The sequence below is a fragment of the Pezoporus flaviventris genome, unplaced genomic scaffold (genome assembly GCF_033815535.1).
Source record: "Pezoporus flaviventris isolate CSIRO_AGI_PZ_B2104156 unplaced genomic scaffold, CSIRO_AGI_Pfla_v1 ptg000021l, whole genome shotgun sequence".
In the NCBI taxonomy this organism is placed as follows: domain Eukaryota; kingdom Metazoa; phylum Chordata; class Aves; order Psittaciformes; family Psittacidae; genus Pezoporus; species Pezoporus flaviventris.
Window position 1 is genome coordinate 10068147 of NW_026892569.1, and position 20589 is coordinate 10088735.

General features: G+C 38.8%; 2 protein-coding genes across 7 annotated transcripts in view; one reads left to right on the forward strand and one right to left on the reverse strand.

Moving 5' to 3' along the window:
* NR2C2 (nuclear receptor subfamily 2 group C member 2) overlaps positions 1-13176 on the forward strand; it is a 32011-nt gene extending 18835 nt beyond the window's left edge. For 4 of the 5 annotated variants that reach the window (XM_061455969.1, XM_061455971.1, XM_061455973.1 and 1 more), the window contains 8 exons: positions 454-547; positions 967-1100; positions 2713-2890; positions 4212-4333; positions 4839-4978; positions 8638-8775; positions 10300-10405; positions 12590-13176. In XM_061455969.1, the coding sequence (XP_061311953.1) occupies positions 454-547; positions 967-1100; positions 2713-2890; positions 4212-4333; positions 4839-4978; positions 8638-8775; positions 10300-10405; positions 12590-12764 (1087 nt within the window). In that variant the 3' untranslated portion in view covers positions 12765-13176. The remainder of the gene's footprint in view (positions 1-453; positions 548-966; positions 1101-2712; positions 2891-4211; positions 4334-4838; positions 4979-8637; positions 8776-10299; positions 10406-12589) is intronic. The other variant, XM_061455974.1, reaches the window with a different exon arrangement.
* IFT122 (intraflagellar transport 122) overlaps positions 1-20589 on the reverse strand; it is a 429684-nt gene that overhangs the window by 129026 nt on the left and 280069 nt on the right. The gene's annotated exons all lie outside the window — the stretch shown is intronic.

Here is a 20589-nt window from a genome sequence, read left to right on the forward strand (position 1 = left end):
TGACTTCAGAGACTTTCCTCTCCATCCCGAAGTTAGACGGAGCAGCAGGAAGGGATGTTTGGTCAAAAAGTAACAGAAGTAAAGGCAGCAGAAGTTTTATGCAGACCTTGATTACATGACTGTTTATGACTGTATCTTCGAATATAAAGTACATTTTCTTGACATAAGTTTTTATGTCAGCGTAACTTATTTCTTAACAAGCAAATGAGAGGATATCTATTTGGGAAGTTGTCATTGCTTTTGCAGAGGAAAGGGAAACATTCTAGTCTTTGTCTTTCAAGCTTCTTTTTGGAAACTGTTTCAGAAAGGCTTAAGTCTGGATGAATAAACTCTGAGTTTCATTAAATTGTTAAAAAAGATGGTAATCCCTTTTATTCTGACATAGGTTGTTACATATTCTTGTTGTTAATGTAAAATGCTATTGACTGTCAGATGCCTTATGCTTTTGAACAGGTCAGCAGGTCTTCTTGATCCAGGAATGCTTGTAAATATTCAGCAGCCTTTGATCAGGGATGATGGTACGGTCCTCCTAGCTGCTGACTCCAAGGTATTATTCTTTCAGTTAAGTTCCAAACATATATATGAATTTGTTCAGATTATGGATTACTATAGCTATGTACATAGAGACAAATAATTCTTGCTCCAGGGAAGATAAAAGTTGGGATAAGTATGAAGATGTGTACAAAAGGAGGTAATCAGCTGATTAACAGGAACAAGTTTTCTTTTCATGGGCATATTTCTGCAGGTCAGCCACATATAGTTCCCCACATGGTATGTCAGCTGAGGCTAGGACTGATGATTACAAAAGGGTTTAAAGATCATTGTGAGCAATTGTTCTTCCTTTAGGTGTTCAGGGGGAAAGAAAAGGTACATAAAGGAAAAAGAACAGAAAGATTAAAAATGGGCAAAATTTATGTGTGATACCTTATATAACTTTGATGTACTAATATGGTTTTTCCTTTTTAGGGTGAAACAAGCCAGGGTGCTTTAGGAACATTAGCAAATGTTGTAACGTCTCTTGCTAATCTCAGTGAGTCACTAAATAATGGAGACACTTCTGAAGTTCAACAAGAAGAGCAATCTGCAAGTGAGATTACACGGTATGCATTTATATTTGCATCTTATTTAGCAATTTCTATTTTGTATGGTGTATACTTACATTCATTGAAGTAAATGAGCACCATGACACCAACCACAGTAGAGATTGCCCCCTACTTTGAAACACAAAACCAGTTCTTTAGAAAACCAGGTTTGGCTGTTGTCCTCCTTTGGAAAACTGTCCCCTGTGTTATCAAGGTCACGTTCTGGAGCTAAAGCAGATCTCGTACTCAGAAAAATAATAAATGATTAGTTTGTGACCTTGAGAGATTCTGGGAATAGCAACACTTCAGTACTGTTTTATTTGATAGGCTTGTGATATGGAAGCTTCTCTTGCAGAATGCCCTTAGCCCTCCTCTTTAGGGGTCTGAATTACTGCAGATTTCATTTTGAGATTGTGCTGCCATAATACCTGCTGGTAATGTGGGGAAAATGTTGAACTAAGATGAGTAAACATTTTTTTTATTTTCTTTTATTTTTAATGTTTAGAAAGAGTTTGAAGTCTTCTTTATTGATGAGTTAAACAGGAAACAGGAACATGGAATCTTAATATTTTCAGCAGAGATTGAGATTTTTACAGTTGGGGTTTTTTTTTGAGAGAGTTTGAAGGACAATATAGATCTGCAGTATAGTGAAAGAAGAAAAATACTTGGCCTCAAAACTGTCCATTGTTTCTCAAGCAGAAGGTTTTTTTAAGAGGACCTTAACTTCAGGCTCTTGAGTCTTTTATTTAAACTCTTCAAGTAAGTGAACAGGTATTCACAAATCCCTGACACTGCAGCTTGGAGTTACAGCCACTTGGAACTTTTCCTTTAAAACAGAAAAAAAAAAATTCCAAAAACCCCTCCCCATAACATCTTGATCAAAATATTGGCAAAACAGCACTACACCATAATACTGTCCACTGGTCTAAAGCTGGAGCACAAAATTCTTCTTTAAATCTAAGCTCTTGTTACCGTAAGAAGGGAATGTACACTGCTTTATTTTGGCAGTGGCCAGCTACAATTTGAGTATAAAGCTGTCCAGGGGACTAGTCTCCCTTCTGTTACTGTCAAGGTTTCTAAGGCTCTGTCTGTACTGTGAGATCACGAGCATCTGGCCACACCTCATCTTAAGGGAAAGGAAATTCAGGCATGTTGCATAGAAGAGAACCACTCTATTCTCCACTCTTCCAAGAAATTGGACATCAAGGACAGGGACTGCAGGGTGTTCTGAGTGCATCTGGTCTATAATCATCATTTAATCAGTTAAACATTCCAAGGTGAGGAGGGGATAGTGAATGGCAAGTGCAAGAGACTGCTTTACTAGTATAAATATTAGCATAAAACATTCAGAGCAGGATTTACAGTAGTAAAAAGTACCCCCCCTTACAGGAGACATTTCTTACCAGCTATATATGGGCAGATAGATCTATTCCTTTTGTTAATGTCCAAACAGTACAGCAGGGCCAGACTGTAATTAAAAGTCTGGCCCTATCTTAGCACAGACAGTTCCTGTATAGGTTACCTCTTGGTGAGAATGCTTTATAGCACTTATTTTGACCACTGCTCTCAGTTACTTTGGGGTACAAGGAAGCACTCTTTCATTGTTTATTACTTTTTTTTTTTCTTTCAGGGCATTTGATACTTTGGCTAAAGCACTTAATACCACAGACGGTACAGCAGCTCATAACTTGGCAGATGGGATGGATCCTACAGGAGGAGGGAATATTCATGTAATCAGTAGAGATCAGTCAACACCAATTATTGAAGTGGAAGGACCCCTACTTACCGATACACATGTCACGTTTAAGGTACGTGCTTTAAATGTCTTACTAAACAAACTAACACTTAGGACATAACCCAAAATTAAGTCACTGTTTCCTTATTTCTTATATTTAATTTTGGCAATATAATCTAAGGTAACATCTGGTGTCTTCTAATACAATTTTCACTCTCGCATGCTGTATCTAAAGAGGATGGGTGTTGTTTCATAAGACCTTTTCATAGACAAGAGGATGCTTTAAAAGTCATTTCACTTTCCAGTGCTGTTGATAATAATTTTCTGTATCATCCCTGATGTCTTGCTTAATTCATTTGTAATTCTAAGTGTAAAACTTTCATCTAAAAGGCTCCTCATATAAACAGAGGTTACAGTGCCTTCTTAGATCTAGCTCTGGTTAGACCACTGAACAAGGTCTTGCATTTTAGTGTTGCTTCAGCTTCAATTGAATACAAATACACACATATTATAGAATCATAGAATCGTTAGGGTTAGAAAGGACCTTAAAATCATCTGGTTCCAACCCCCCTGCCATGGGCAGGGACACCTCCCAGTAAACTGTCTCACCCAAGGCTCTGTCCAGCCTGGCCTTGAACGCCGCCAGGGATGGAGCATTCACAACTTCCCTGGGCAACCCATTTCGGTGCCTCACCACCCTTACAGTAAAGAACTTCTTCCTTATATCCAATCTAAACTTCACCTGTTTAAGTTTTAACCCGTTACCCCTTGTCCTGTCACTAGAGTCCCTAATGAAGAGTCCCTCCCCAGCATCCCTATAGCCCCCTTACTAAACAATGTGTGAGAAACAATAAGGGTGCTCATCTTGTTGTAGTAAAGTTGCACTGTTTCAAGAGATACAAAGATCGTTACTGAAATACATGATACTTAATGTAGGCAAACTTTTGTCATAATCTCCTTATTGCCGTTAATGGTGTTTTGTGATTGTAGATTTCTATTACATGACTTTCCCATTTGAGATACTTAGATTTTAGATTTTATTTTGCTGCTTTTTAAAAAGTTGTAAAGGATACTTTACAGCACTGTGAAAAGGGCCAACGCTTCACAGAGCAATAAGATGTATAGATTTATTATTAAAATAATATAAAACCATTTTAAAAGTAAACATTTGAGCACTCTCCCACATAACTTCTTGTCTTCTATTCCCATTTTGCATTTCTTGCCAGCAGTAGTGAGTTAGTTATACAGTTTTCCCATGACAGTTTCTTGTCGCACAGTTGTTTATCTGACAGACTGTGAGAGTAGTCTGAATGTCTTCTCTCATTACTTCTCGATAATCAAAATGGGTTTATGTCTGAACTGTATATATTGTGCTGTACTTTCATTTTTTGCAGCTGACAATGCCCAGTCCGATGCCGGAGTACCTTAATGTACACTACATCTGTGAGTCAGCATCACGACTACTTTTCCTCTCTATGCACTGGGCTAGGTCCATACCTGCATTTCAAGCTCTTGGGTAAATGTACATACTCCATTGAGTGATTTGCTTCCTAATGAATTTTAAACACTGATCAGAATACTTTTCAGCTATTTTGATTTTTTAAATTATTATAATGTTTAATTTCAATGAATTTTTTAAAATGTGCAAAGACTGCAATATTCTCCTCTTTGAATACTAAAATCGAAGATGCCAGAGGAGAAGATAACTACAATATCTGATGTTACTGAAATTACAGCAGCTAAAGCCAAATCAAAAGCAAGCATTTAATTTGTAGAAATATATCTTGGTATAGAACTGGTGAGCCCCATTTTACAGATAACCTGAAATGGTCTTCTGTACTTAGCCTATCTCTGCTTTTTGCATTTTGAAATACTTGCGATATGCTAATATATGCCTTTCAGTAAAGTGGTTTGCAATACATTAATCCCTATTATTGTTATTATTAACATAATTACACATGGGGTAGCACTAACCTGATATGAAAACTACCTACAGTTGTCTGATATTCTGTTTTTTGTAGGCAGGACTGTAATACAAGCCTTGTGCGTGCCTGCTGGAATGAGCTATTTACCTTAGGCCTGGCACAGTGTGCACAGGTGATGAGTCTGTCTACTATCCTGGCAGCTATTGTCAACCATCTCCAGAACAGCATACAAGAAGGTATGTTTTCATTGTGTGATTCTTACATGTGTTCAGTGCTGTCAACACTAGAGGGACATTTGTATAACGTGTCTCATGATGTGTTTCCTAATTGGTGGCAGAATTGTTCCCCAAGATCCAGAGGAAGGAGAAGCCTTCTCTTGCATAGTTAATTGCCTTTCCTCTGTTGATCTACAGCTTCCGTTGAGCTGTTCCATCACCTTTCCAGGGACGGAGGTGAGGCTGACTCTTCTCCTTCCTGGGTTTCCTGAGGCTTCCTGGGTTTTCCTTCTTGCCTTTTTTGAAGACTGAAGTGGCATATGCTTTCCTCCAGTCCCCAGGCACCTATCATGTTCTCCATAACCATTCAAAGGTGATGGATAGTGGCTTAGCAATAACGTCTCCCAGCTTCCCCAGCAGTCATGGGTGCCTTCCATCAGGGCCCATGGATGTGTGGGTCTCAGGTTTGCCTAAATGATCTCCAGTCCTCTTCGACCAGGGGAAAGTCTTCCTTTCTACAGACTTTCTGTCTTGCTTCCAGGGTGTGGGATTCCTGAGGGCTGGCCTGGGCAGTAAAGACTGCAGCAAAGGCAGCATTCAGTAACTCCTCCTTCTCTGTATCCTTCATCACCATGGCACTCACCTCATTCAGCAGCATTCCCACATTTTCCCTAGTCTTCCTTTTGCTACTGAGGTACTTGAAGAAGCCCTTGTTGTCCTTGACATCCCTTTCCAGATTTAATTCCAGATGGATGTTAGTCTTCCTTGTCACATCTGTGAATACTGTGACAACATTCCCATATTCTTCCCAAGTGGCCTGTCCCTTTTTACACATTCTATAGATTTCCTTCTGAAGGATTTCTGCCAGAAGTTTCTTGCTCATTCATGCAAGTCTCCTGCCCCCTTTGCTTGATTTGTAACCCACAGGATGCCCCAATCTTGAGCTTTGAGGAAGTGATGCTTAAATATTAACTAGCTCTCTTGAACTCCCTTACCTTCTAGAGCCCTAACCCACAGTATTCCTCCAAGTTGGTCCTTGAAGAGTCCACTGTTAGCTTCCCTGAAGTCCAGGGTTGTAATCCTACTTATTGCCCTGCTTCCTCCACACAGGATCCTGAACTTCACCATCTCATGGTCACTGCAGCCAAGGCTGCCCCCAACCTTCACATCCCCAACCAGTCCTTCTTTCTTTGTTAGTACAAGGTCCAGCAGTACACCTCTCCTGGTTGGCTTCTCCATCATCTGTGTTAAAACATTATCATCAGTGGTTTGCAGGAACCTCGTGGACTGTGTGTACTTAGCTGTGTTGTCATTCCAGCAGATACCAGGGAGGTATCCCCCATGAGATGAGGTATGCCCCCAGTCCCCCATGAGAACCAGAGCCTGTGATTGTGAGGCTCCTTCCACCTGCCTGCACAAGACCTCATCAACTTTCTAATTAGGTGGCCTGTAGTAGACGTGCCACCCATTTTAGCCTGCTGCTTAATTCTGACCCCTAAGCGCTCAACTTGTTCTTCATCCACCCTGAGGCAGAGCTCAGTAACTCCAGTTGCTTTATTACATAAAGAGCAACTCCACCACCTCACCTTGCTGGCCTGTCTTTCCTAAGTACTATGTAGCCATCTAAGACAGCATTCCAGTCATGCGAGCTATCCCACCATGTCTCTGCAGTTACCATGAGATCATGGCCCTGCGCTCGTACACAGCTCTCTAATTCTTCCTGTTTATTCCCCGTTCTGCGTGCATTGGTGTACAGGCAATTCAGAGAGGTTACTGAGCATGCAGGTTTCCCAGGAGGGGTGCAAGAGGATCCACTGTGGTCATACACACCCTTGAGGTGGTTGGCCTGCTGGTTCTCATCTTGGGAGGCAGCTAAGGAACATCTGTCGCTGCTGTGGTGGACCTGTCTTGTTCCCCAGTTGGATGCGATGGTGTGAGCAACAAGAATATTCTTGCAGGTATAATAGTTTTGGATACTGCTGTAATGCAGTAATGACTAATTTATTCTGAAGTACCCTCTGAAGCATTAAACAGCATATTTTCTTGACACTCTTTAACGCTTATGTGATTTTAATTTTTAATTCAGTGTTGGCCTGTTGATAATGATGACTGTATCTGGAATGCATGACAACCTCTTATAGTTGCTTTTTTTCGTTCTTTTCTCTTTAAGGATGCTCCCAAGCACTATGATTGATTACATGAAAATAACATTCCATTTTTAATAGGAGGAAAAAAAACAGCACTAGCAGCTTTAAACTCTGCAAACACAGCATATTACATGAAAGCTAGATAAATTTAAATGTGAGTTAAAAATAGTTACAGAATACTATTGGGTACCAATTTGTTTGATGATTTTGGTGGTGCCATTATTGTGCACACAGCAAAAATTGGAAGATAAGCTTTTACTGAGGAGAGTAAAACTTCATTGTAGAACTATAAAATGTGCAAAAGTAGATAATCAAAAAATACCCTTCAGTCCCAGTAAAGGACATTTGGTTTAATCTACTTTATTGGCTTCATTATGATAAATTAGAAAATTGATTCTTAAATTGATAATGTGCTTTCATAATAAATATGGGGGCGGGGGGTGTTTGGGAGCTGTGTGTGTTTGGTGTTTTGTTTTAATTTAAGAGAGCCTGGACAGCCCTCAAAGTACAACAAACTGATGCTCCTCTCCTGCACCGAGAGAGAGGCAATAGTTTAAAAGACCAATAGGGAAACATGCACATTGTTATGTTCTGCACAGAATTAGGCTTTTAATAATCTCAGAGTTGTCTGTTCCACCTACACCCCAAGCGGAGGGTTTTGGAGGAGAAAGTGATGGGGCTATTCCAGCCTTAAGCTGGCTTCACTTTGGTTCCCATGTCTCAAGAATGAAAAAATGACATTTGTTCTTCAAGCCATACTTGCAGTCATACCATGCTCCTGAGCCCTGCCGCAAGGAGAGGAGGATCTGTTTTATCATGAGTTCTTGATGATTTATTTTTATCTATTTTTTTTTGTTTGATTTGTTATCTATTTTGAAAAATTATTATATTGTGTATTATAACTCTAACATTCAAAACAAAGTGAGGAAATTTCAGAACTTTATCTAGGAAGTATATTAGTGATGAAGCTATTTGGAAACTCTGGAATTCAAGTGGACATTTCCAGAGTATTCCTGCACTATTATTTCTCAATACAGAAATAAAAACATTACATCACATGTATCTTGATCTGTCTTGAGTAATTAAACACTTGTATCACAGTTAATGAATTTTAGGCATGTAGGTTATGCTTTTATTCTTCATGTTTGAATTTCAAATTAGGAATGCATGATAGCATTTGTTTTGTGCTTCTGTTTCCCAGAATCACTCCAGCCGTTTGTAGAATCATTCACCATAATTTGAGTCTCTGCTCAGAACAGTTCATCACTGGAATTAGACTCATGTTGCAGATTATGCAAAACTGGCAAAATCGTGTGAAAGAGTTAACATCCTGTTTGCCAGCCCTGTGCCTGACTCAGCTTTGTAAATCTTTAATTCCATGATCATTCAGGTCATCCTTACATGTTGAGTGGTTTTAAGATAGCAAATGACAGGAAATGCTGTAAAATGTCACTTGTTTTATAAAAGGATATTGGTTAATACATTAGATGTACTTGAGCTCACATGACATAGAAAGCAATATCTTTTTTGCAGATAAACTTTCTGGAGACAGAATAAAGCAAGTCATGGAACACATCTGGAAACTCCAGGAGTTCTGTAACAGCATGGCCAAGCTTGATATTGATGGATATGAATATGCATACCTTAAAGCTATAGTCCTCTTTAGCCCTGGTAAGATATTTAGTAACATAAACAATCATATGCTAATGTTTTAGCAGTTTTTCTAATGAGGTTAATGTCTTGCTATGAGTCTGATCTGTCAAACTGCAAGTAAAATGGTTGTTCCATAATGATTTATCACAAACAGTATGTGTTTTAAAAATAACTTTGGAGCAACACATCCATGTTATTTTCAGTTCCAATATATCGGGTGTTTCCTGTACACCCACTTTACAAGACTAGACTCTCAACTACCTTCAGCTGAGAGTCTATGAGTAGTAAGCTATCTGGGATGTGTACTAGCAATATTAGTGAAGTAAATAGCAGGAAGGATTAGAGGAAGTACATTCTTACAGTGACAAAAAGAAACTGGCTTCAATTTCAACATTTTTTAATACACTTCTAAGAGGGATGGCTGAAATAGGAGGAGAAATACAACTGTATTTTATATGGAACTTCCACAACATCTCCAAAACTAAATGTAAACAGGTTGTCCTCCATTTGTTACCCCCAGAAATTACAGCAGAATACTAAAGCATGATCAATAGTGTATATAAGATAAGAGGATTTACTTAAAGACTCCACTTGGGATTTTCTGGAATGATAAGGTGGGGACATTAAAGAAATGGGAAGTGACAGTATATTTATCAAAGGTGGCAAAATTTTCCTAGGACACACAAAGGTTAATTTAGAACTGAGTAAAAGGTAAATTCTTGCTCAGAAATGTGAATTATTTACTTTAATTCAAAGGTGTGTACCACTTTGAATTTAGCAAAATACAAAGGAGAAGAGCGTCTTGTAATCAGGGGTTGGAGGTTTTTCGGGTTGGTGGGGTTTCTTTAGTTGGTATTATTTTTCTCTTTGCAGTAAAGCTTACAGCTTGCTTTAACAAGAAGGTATTGCTGTCCTGAAATTTGCTTTTGAAACTTTTTTGCAGATTGTACCATTAGGGTTGGGTTTATTAGGGTTTTTATTCAAGCTGGAGGAGCAAGAAGCTCTCCAAACTCAAGCTAGCTCTGTCCCGTTCAAGGGAAGAGCAGTTTGAACACAACACTGAAGATACTTGGGCATAGTCAGGTATGTGGTATTTTCTGGGATCTTTTGATCATGTGACTGTCTTTGAGGAGCTGAGCCAGCTGGAATTAAAACATGAGACAGACTCAGGAAGGTTAACAAATTGATCTGTCAAGAAAACAACCCGAGATACTGCTCAATCAGCCTAGGCAAAGTCAGAGGCAATGTATTTAGAACAGCAGCATAAGCAAGGAGCGTCACAGCCTGGTACATACCTACAGGCTTAATCTCTTTCCACTTTCTTGTGTATACACACAACTATAGAGAGAAAAATGAGCAAGCTGATTCTGAAGCCAGGAAACGAATGCTCAACTCAGTGGTTTCCTTTATAGTGCTAACACGTTAAACATCACAATACAAGGGAAATACTTAAATGAAATTAAATGCAAAAATCTTATAACGACATATATTTCATAATGTATAGGGAAACAATCGACATACAGAAATGTTTTGTTTCTTTAGATCACCCTGGTCTGACCAGTTCAACCCAAATAGAAAAATTCCAGGAGAAGGCACAGATGGAATTACAGGACTATGTACAAAAATCCTATCCAGAAGATACTTATAGGTATTTATTGTCTATAGTACCCAAAGTAATGTTGTGGGCCGTAGCTGGCAAAAGTACAAAATAACATCACTGATGTAAAAATTGTCTTTCTGACATCTGTTCTTCTTTGACTGCTGATGAGAAAGAGCTAGAACCTTGTTCACAAAAGCATGCAGGTTTGTGTACAACTAACTAGAAGCAAGAACAGCTGCCTTGCTTCTTCCAGGGAAGTGAAACTTGACTACTTTCCTTTGCTGGTTTTTGTTGTTCTTTTTTTTATTTTTGAGAGAGAGAGTCTCATTGCCATGTTTAGAAAAGTAAACAGAAGTCTGAAGAATAACTGCCTTAACCACCTCAAACTTCTTCAGTTGAAGCTGCCTCCTTTCTCATGTTAGTTGTCAAAGAGGCGTTGAGAGAATTAAAGGTTATTATTGCCCTTTGGCAAGTTACTTATGCAGAAAAGTATTAGAACTGTCAGTTTTTAAACCTTGGAAAAACAAAGGTTACATGTGGGGAACAATAACCAACTCTTAAGCTTCTGTTTATAAGACATTCCCGCATCCTACTTATTTTCTCCTTTGATTTTTTTGGAATTTCCAGTGACTTCTATTTGAAAATACCTTGGGTTTTTTTCACGTCTCAACTGTTCCCATTTCTTACTTGCTAGAAATAATTCTCCTATTTCTAATAGTTTCCATCAAAACTATTTTAAATTTCATCAACATAATGCTTCTCTGCACTACAAAGGAAATTCTAACTAACTTCTGTCTAGCAATATATCCTGGAACATACTCTCTTTTACTGTGAAAAGTATCCTCAAATAAAGAAGGACAATCCCATACATTTAAGAAAGGTCTGAGGTGCGTGTAACCTTAAAAAAACAGACAAAAAAGGCTCTCATCTCAAAGACTGGTCTCTGCACTCATTTTACAGAGTTAACATCCTCTAAGCAATAGAAAGGGCATCAAGATTCCCAGTTAGGTGTAGTAAAGATGGGATTCTCTACTTCAGAAATATCCTCAAATCCCACATTCTTCGTCTGTGTACAATTATTTATTCTGGTTTGATGTGTGAGAGCTAGATACCTGCCATAAAAAGAAATACAGAATTTGTTCCATATACTTACTTCTCTTAATAGTGGCTCAAGGAAGAGAATCAGAGTTTTCCAATACAGGGCATTTTCCAATGTCCTGTATTTTAATTGATACTGTTTGTAGCCCTATACTGACCTATAAATAAGTTTATAGTACAAATGTGATTATTTCTGAGCAACTGAATGCTGGCACAAATTGAGATAGAAGTACAAGTATTAATTTTCACAAAACCAGCAGCATAGCTTGAATCTTGTTGCAATTTTGCAATCAAGTTAATATATGGCATATTAGCAGAATGGACCATATATTTCCTCTACAGGTATTCAAGCATTTTCCAGAGTCCTGTGTTCAGTGCTGCCTAAGGTTTGCTATTACATGGCTGTGATTCAGGAAATGTATTTATTTTGGCATTTGTGTTAAAAGTCTGCCATATAAGCACAGCAGGTACACTTTCATTACTGTCCTAAATTGCAAATGCACTGATAGTCCAGCAAATCGATAGAATCACTTCATTATGCTCAATCTCTGTTAACATCCTTGTACATAAAAACCCACAGCATTTGGCAATATGTATGAGTAACAACACATCCCTCCAAATTCCTTTTCGCATCAGAAGCAGATTCTCTTGTCTTCTTTTATGCATATCCAGTCCCATTCTTGCTATCTGCTTTGGCATTAATTTGCTGAGTAACTGAGGACTCCTCTGCTTATGGTTTAATTCTAATTAGATTTACTTTTAAAGTTCTGTGCAAATGTTCTCGCACAGTCAGTATGAATATTACTCGTCTCAGCATTGTCCTGAACTATGAAGTGCTTCGAGAGCTGGGAGTTTCAAAAGCAGACCAGGACTGTGTCTGTACATACACATTGTATCTATAAAGGCCATTAAAATCCTTTTCTTTGGAAAACCACAGAGAAAATGGTGGCTTTTCATTTCACTCACAGGATAGAAAAGCAACCATTCTTTTTAAGATAGCTCAGTTAGCTTTTATTGCCTCTTTACTCCCATTCGTGAGTTATGGTAATCATAAAAGCAGATACAGCTCTTCAGCCACAAAGTGTTTTAAACTAGTATTACATGTATTTATAATCCACTGAACTTCTTTTTCAGGCTAGCCCGGATTCTAGTTCGCCTTCCAGCACTTCGGCTGATGAACTCTAGCATCACCGAGGAACTGTTTTTTACTGGTCTCATTGGAAATGTTCCCATTGACAGCATAATACCCTACATTCTTAAAATGGAAACCGCAGAATATAATGGTCAAATAACTGGCACGTCTGCGTAGTGGGAACAACGCAATGAGATGGATCAAAGTAGTTTTCACAAAAACATAGAATTATGAAGCTAAAAGAATAGCGTTTTGGTATGTACAACTGTTTTCAACTTGTTACCAGTTTCCTGTCAGGTTTCTCCTTGTCTGTTTGCTGACATTGACAACATTTAAGCAGCTATTAAAAGACCTGCTATAGGACCTTTTCTGCCACAAGGAATATTTTTGATGCCTTTCATTTAAAAGGCTATAGATTACTGAACATACTTTTCACATGCTTTGTATTTAGAAATTAGTGGTGGTTAAAGAGAGTTTTATAATATCAGAGATTAATAGTAAAATTACTTTAAAAGTAAAAAGAACAGTATGTATATATTTAAAAGTATCCTTGGAATTAATATCTAATAAATGCCAGGGAATAATACTAGCACTTTGTAATCACTTCTTGTCAAAGTGACATCATCAACATCCTGCTTATGAGTATGGAAAATGAAAAACCTGCTTATGTCTTTAGTCAGAATGCCAGTGATTTCAATGAAAATGTAGAATGCTACAGGAGACAATCATTTATTCTACAAAAAAAAATCACTTGCTGTTATGTTCTGCAGGAGATAGTAACGTGGATTCTGAACTCAGATATCCACATTATATGCAACCATTAGCACAGCTGTAATGCACTCTATGGTGCAGTCATAGTGACTATTATGTGCTACAGGAATTACCCAAACTAAGAGGAAAAAAATGTGTTTCTTGCCATAGTAATGATGAAATATTCAAGTTCTTTAAAGTTTCTGTTCAGACCAACACAGTTATGTCAAATGGTATTCTGCAGGGAGAATCAGTCATTAACTGGAAGAACAGTCATTTTCAAGTACAGCTGTGTGATGTCTTTGAATATGCTCTTTGTAATTCCAAATTTACTCCTCTGTACCCCTTAAACACCCTCATCATCAATCCAGTTTAAAACCTGAAATGTGTAGAACCCCTGGCTATCATTGCATTACAAAGCTCTCTTATTTCTGCACACCCCCCCCTTCCCTGACTCAACACTCCCATTTTTTGAGTGCTCTCAACTTTCCTATGGCTGTGCTGGGTTCAGCAGTAGCAGTAATTTTTATTCCTTCTTAGTACCTGGTGCAGTGCTGTGTTTTTGACTTTCAGCCTGGGAACAACGCTGATGACACCAGTGTTTTTAGTTGTTGCTAAGTAATGTTTACTCTGATCGAGGACTTTCTCAGTCTCATGCTTTGCCAGGGAGGAGGGGCACAGGAAGCTGGGTGAAGCAGAGACAGGACACCTGTTCTAAACTAGACAAAGGGGTATTCCATCCCACAGCATGTCCTGCCCAGTACAGAAGCTGGGGGGAGTCACTCAGCCCAGATCACTGCTCAGGTCAGGCTGGGTATCAATCAGCAGGTGGTGAGCAATTGTATTCTCTCCCCTTGTTATTTCCCTTATCATTATTATTATTGGTGGTAGCAGCAGTGATTTGTGTTATACCTTAGTTACTGGACTGCTCTTATCTCAACCCATGGGAGTTACGTTCTTTCCATTCTCCTCCCCATCCTTCTGGTAGCAGGGGGAGGAAGAAGAGGGGGAGCAAGTGGCTGCGTGGTTCTGAGTTACTGGCTGGGCTTAAAAAAGGACAACGACTTAGTCTGAAAATAAATAGCGTTTACAGTCAATCATATACCACTGCAGTTAATGACTGATATTCCATGGAGTTATAAAATTAACTACTTTTTGTCTAGAGGGATGAGCCATCCACATGTTTTCCATATTGGCCATTAGCTGCTAGCACTGCTTCAGTTTAGTATTATTTATTATGATTATTTGCATTAAATATTTTAAACAAAGGTTTTTTTTTTGTTTTTTTTAAAGTCATGGCAGTTAATGCCTGTATCTGCTCCTGGCTCATCAGCTGCACACATCAGCTGAATCATTTGCATGGAAGAGGCATTTTCTACTTGTGTGTTTTTATGTGACAAAAATCTAGTTCAGCACTTTTTTTTTGGTTCTGAGGTTTGTTTCAACTGCAGTAACCAGCAGATGTAACAAGCTCATCTTCCAAGCTTTAAGATCAGTTTCATTTTGTTTCTTCTTTGCAAGTGCAAACTTTAGCTTATGAATATGGGTCAGGAGAGGTTTTTTTATTATTGTAACAATTACACTTTTATGTCTGGAAATAGCTTGTTTTCATAAAGGCCAAATTTCAATGCCAAACTTGTGTTTACAGAACTAGGAAGCAAAGGTTCACAGTCTGAAAGAGATTGTAAGAAAAGTGACATCTCGCCGAAGCTCTACTTAGTGCCTAAAATTCACTCTCCAGAATTTTCAAGGTCCTGTTTCTGCTGCTCTTGAAAGGAAAATAACTCGGTAGAAATATAGCGATAAACCGACTAGATCTTTCTGACCTTCAGTACATGTGTGTACTGGTAATAATTGCTTCACACAAATGTTAGGATTCTGCACTGGCTGAGGCTGGGGCATGCAGGGAGCGATAAGGAGACAGTAATGGCCATTCTTCATGCACTTCAATTTTTTTTCTATTCTCTTTTGAGAAGAAACTGGATTTGAATCTTGTAGGTAAAAGAACACTGACCAAGAACTGCATAGGAGCATTCTGAGTTAGCTTTATAATAATGATGATTTTTATTGCATTTGTGACAAGGGCAAGAAGCTTTACTACTTTCCTTCCTTTAATTTACTTACAGTGGACTAAAGAAACACAGAACTAAGACCATGTGCAACAGTCATCTTTCTCTGCCTGTTTACACTGATTGTAAACCAGATGCAGTGCTGCTGGTGCCAGTGGAGTTCTCTGACATGAAACTGGTAGAAAATAAAAATCTCCAAGGAGAGATTCTTCAAAGAGATCATACAAATCCTACAGGCCTTTGTTTTAGCTGCCTTGAAATGTCCAATTATTAAGGAGGCTGACTCAGAACACCCTGGGGCAAGAAACTGTTGTTGGTCACATTGGTACCATTTACCACGCCATTTTCGGCCATCAGTCTGAAGCCCTTGGTCCGCAGGGCAGCCATAATGACTCCAGGGAACAGCACTGACTGGAGATTGCTGGGCTGGTTACAGCTGGCTCCCCCTACCACTGCTGTACCCTTTGGCAAAGGGCCTATTCTGAGGTGTGATAGGGAAAACAAGTCAGGGATGAAGTTTCTAGGTGAAACCAGTATCTTGACTGTTCTTTCTTTGGCAGAGACTATAAAAAAACTTGAGTGTTTTCACTGTGTGTAGCAAGGGCTACACAGGGCTTTCACAGATTTCCTGAATGAGTTCATCCAAGACGCTGAAGATACCAGAACATGTCCCTGCTCACTAAAATTAAGAGGGTAGTTAGGATTCCTCCTTCATTACCTACCATTTAGTTACTAAAGGATAATTTTAAAAAGCACCGAATAGCATGAATAGCAAGGTTATCAGATACAGTTTAGCCAGGAAAAGGGAACTGGAAATTATCAGGCTCAGGAGAAGCAGGGACTAAAGCAGCTTTCTGCATTAACAGCACCAGGTGGAGCCCTGTTTGACTTGCGTGGTGTGAGCAGCAGGGCTGGCAGCCCAGTCAGCAACACACAGGTGCACCAGCAAATAACCTGCAGGATCCTGAAGAGAAAAACACTTTAAATGTTGATTTTCTGTTTGAAATCCTCTCCTTTGGTTACAAATAAGGTAGCTTGTTTCTTTTGCCTCTACTCTTGCCTGTAATAGAAAAAGGAGAAATACCAAGCAAACAAGTAGGTTGTGGCAAACTATCTGTCCCAGTAGTTTACCACACTTGCCATACCACAACAGAAGAGTTGCTGCAGTGGTTTGCTCTGATGGTAAGCATGGGCCTGCTGTGAGAGCAGCACACAACATCCTCCAGATGTCCTAATGCCTCCAGATGTCCATGGAAAATCAAGAAAATGAGGCCATGTTCACCCAACAGAGGAAAGTAAGGGGCAGAGAGAGGAAGGACAAACTGCCAGTGTCTACTGCATACTGAATGACACAAAATTAGTTTAAAAACCAGCTTTATATGAAAGATTCTCAAGAGGGCATGGCAAAGAGGAGAAAATGAAAGCATTTACTTTTTGCACCTCCTGATTCTAAAGCTGCTGAGGCATTTTAACAGTAAATTCCCCTGAACTAAGTTCAAGTTTATTGTTTGATGAAAAATGCCATAACCCCTCTTGTTAGATAATGCTACAGTTCTGCTTCTGCTGCAGTCAATGGGATCAGCATTATATGGGAAATACATGTGGAAAAAAAAAGAAAATTATTTATCATGAGGTTGCAGGTTAAAGAGAAATTCTTTGTAAAGTTTAAATGCTCTAAGTCTGAATACATACTGCACTTGGAAAACAACAAACCCCTGAATTACCTTATTCATAGAATCATATAATGGTTACTGAGCTTTATGTTGTGTAGTCATGTAAGTTTGTTCCTCACAGATAATACCATCATAATTCTCACAGTGTGTTTTACCCTCCAGATTACATGAACGCTTTGGAAACGGCTTATAATTGTTACATTCATGCCTGTCTTCCTTCTTGTTAAAGGATTTGATGAGTTTTTACACCCCTTTATTTTGTGCCTCCCACCACTGTGCATTTCTGCATGTTGAATACTGAACCTCACTTGAGCAGCTAAGGCATATGTACATAGTTGTATGTCTGTGTGTATGAATGTATATGTTTATACCTGTCTAAATATTATGTACAGTGTATAGATTGTGTGTAGTGTATGTATATATGTACAGATATGTAGCCATTTATTCATACCATTCTATCTCTTAAAGCTTTTAATTCATTTGCTAATGCAGAGCTTCCTAGTTTTTATTTCTTAGCCCAAACTGAGCCTCACTTAAGCAGGTGAATCCTCCTGAATTTCAGAGATTTGCACCTTTTTCTAAATCCAGCCTGATTTTAGGATTTTCTGCTCAGAACTGGCAAATATATTCCATGAATTTTCTGTCCTTTTCCGTTACTCCTTTCACCCTTTTTTATCTGAGGTGTAGAAGTCTGCCAGTAAATAGTTAATAGAATATATACTATAAATACATAACTACACTCATAAAAAAAAGCCCTCCCTGTTTCCAAGCCATACTCCTTGTCTTGCAGCCTTCTGAGAGACTTCTTGTAAAAGTTTTATTTGCAGTGACGCTTGGAAGGGATTGATTGCTTTTAAGTCGTCAGCAGTGGCTAACTGGAAGAAAACCAAGCTGCCCCTTATCACTGAGCTGTAGCACACAGAACAGGATGCAGTGGATGCTGTTTAAAAAATACTCGTAAGGCCATAATGATAACATGAAACCAAACCATGAAACCAAGATTCTGCTCAGTGAAACAATGACAGTTCTGTTGCAGCGGTAATTAAATTGCCCCTAGTTTCTTTCTTAGCAAGCATCAAGATTTTTCACAATGCATTTCAGTTGTATATTCGCTTTCCAAAGTTATTCTCATTATTGTCTAGCTTAAACTGAACAAAGTTGGTTAGTTCGTTTAGTCGCCAGACTAATGTCCATGTCCATGTTCATGTTCTATCCTTTCCTGACCCTGTCATCTCTGCAGATCTTGCACTCTGTGTGCGGTTTCCATTCTTCACATGACAGGTGGGCACATGCAGCATTTGTGAAATCAGACTTGAAGTAATTACTCATAGCGAGTATTCAAACATTTCAATTATCAAAATACAAGTAGTTCTTGTTCCTTTGGCCTTCTGATGACTTAAGTTGCAAAGGAAACCTTCTGTAAAGCAGTTCTATTAACTCTGTTTAAAAAAGCATTTCACAGACCACATAGGGGAGTAGTTCACCAAGTCTCGTTTCTGTCATATTAAAAAAGGTGAAGAGGAATTTTCTGGGCATTTATTGCCATCTTCAATGTGTCAAAGACTTGGGCAGATGAGCAGACACCAATTAAAACAATGTGAGCTTAAGTAAAACACAAACCTCTTTGAGAGTCAGCGCCTCTGCTTGTAAAGCCTTTGCTCTGCAAAGTGCTAAGAATGTTCTCTGTTTCTTGCTTATCTTTTAGTATGTGTTTGTAAACTTTTGTTCCAAATATAGGAAAAAAAATGGTAAAGCATCCATTCTAATGTTTCAAACCTTATTATTGAGATTTTCTGCAGGAAAATTATTTAAATTAATGGCAGGAATTCCTGTGACAGATGGTCCTTCATTGGTGTCTTGACAATCAATTAGTGCTGTTCGAATAATGTTTGCTTTCCTCTTTAAAGGCTGAATGGAAACCTGAATGTCTATTAACATCACTGAACTGCAGGAACATTTTTAAAGATTAAGAAGCCAGCTGGGGTATTGATCAGGATTTAATCCATTTTAAAAGATCAATTGAGAACTTAGAAAAGAGCATATTTTAAGATAGATTGTGAACTTTTTTATATACACTTTTGAATTGTTTGTATTCCGAAGGACAAAATGCACTCACATGTAAGTGGCAACAGAGGCTCTGTTGTAATGCTCTGTGGAAACTGTGGAATGTGAAATGAGCTTTCTCTGGTCACAGAGAGCAAAACTCTGAGAAGCACATCTCGTGCCAGGTCTCTAACACCCCAGAATAACTGGCTTCTTGTGCGTTTTTCTGATCATCGTAGATAAATGATAGCAAGGCACAGGTCCATTTTAAAATCCTTTCAATGACTGTGGATTGAAAGCAGGTCTGAAGACATTTCAAATTAAAAGGATGTGTTTTGAGAAGGAAGCACGTCACTTGCAGAGCATTCACGTTACCTTCTCACACATGGAGTCAACAGTGAACATGGGAATCTTTTTAGTAATTACTCCAGAATCCATCGCAGGCCTGTGTTCAGCTTCCTAACTGGCAGCCTGCACATTGTGTATGCGTTGTGTCTATTTGGCATACCGAGGAGTTCTGAGCTCCTACAAGAACAGCAGTTTTTGTAAAAGGAATCATCTAATTCCTTGGGATATTTTTGGGAAGTCTTTGTTCATGATAATCTAGAAAACTATTGTTTCTGTTACTGTATTCCAAGTTAAAAATCCTGCAGGAGTTGTTAATTTCTCACAGCTTCCTTTGTGAAGTCAGCACTATGTGCGACAGCAGTCGAAAATAACAGCATGTTCTTTTTTAATCTGAATTTTGTATCTGATCTGTGTCTTCAGTCATGAAGAGGGATTTGCATTGTTGTGTTTGTATATAGAGTATTGCGGTGCATGATTTAGCTTATGCATTTTATTAAATGCTGTTTTAATAACTGTTTAATGTAATGTGGCATTATATTGTTGTGGCTTAATACTACCTATTTGAGGTTTACCATTAAAGTGAATTACAAATATAAATGTGTCCTTGGGTTTTATTATTAACTTCAGTTAATTTCTTTTTAAACATTAGGTGTCTAAGCCAAACACATCATTTATTATCTTTCAGGGGGAAACTGTATTTTCCCTTCACTGCTGTGATTGAGTGATTTAACTGGTTTTAAGAGGGAAGGTAAGTCCCATGAACCCTCCTGACACCAGGGAACCACCTGAGGGAGGACCTTTTCCTCAGGGTTTTAATTCATCCTCTTCGGCCTTCTGTTTTTCTCCGGGTTTTGGAGGAGGCCGTTGGCTGTTAACAGCCAGTGCTTCACGCTCTCTTGTACCTGGCAGCTCCTTCCTGTTTCCAGTTCTTGAGTGAAGGTGATGCGCTGGGTCTCGGTTCAGCTCCCTCACACACACTTTGTAACGGAGGTAACGGGCTCGGGCTCTGTTCCGCACAGCGGGTGAACTCCCGCGTCCAGCCGGGCACGTTTTCCTTAGGCACAAAACGCGGGTTTGCATTTGACAGAGCGGTCGGGCCCGTTACCCACAGAAACGTGC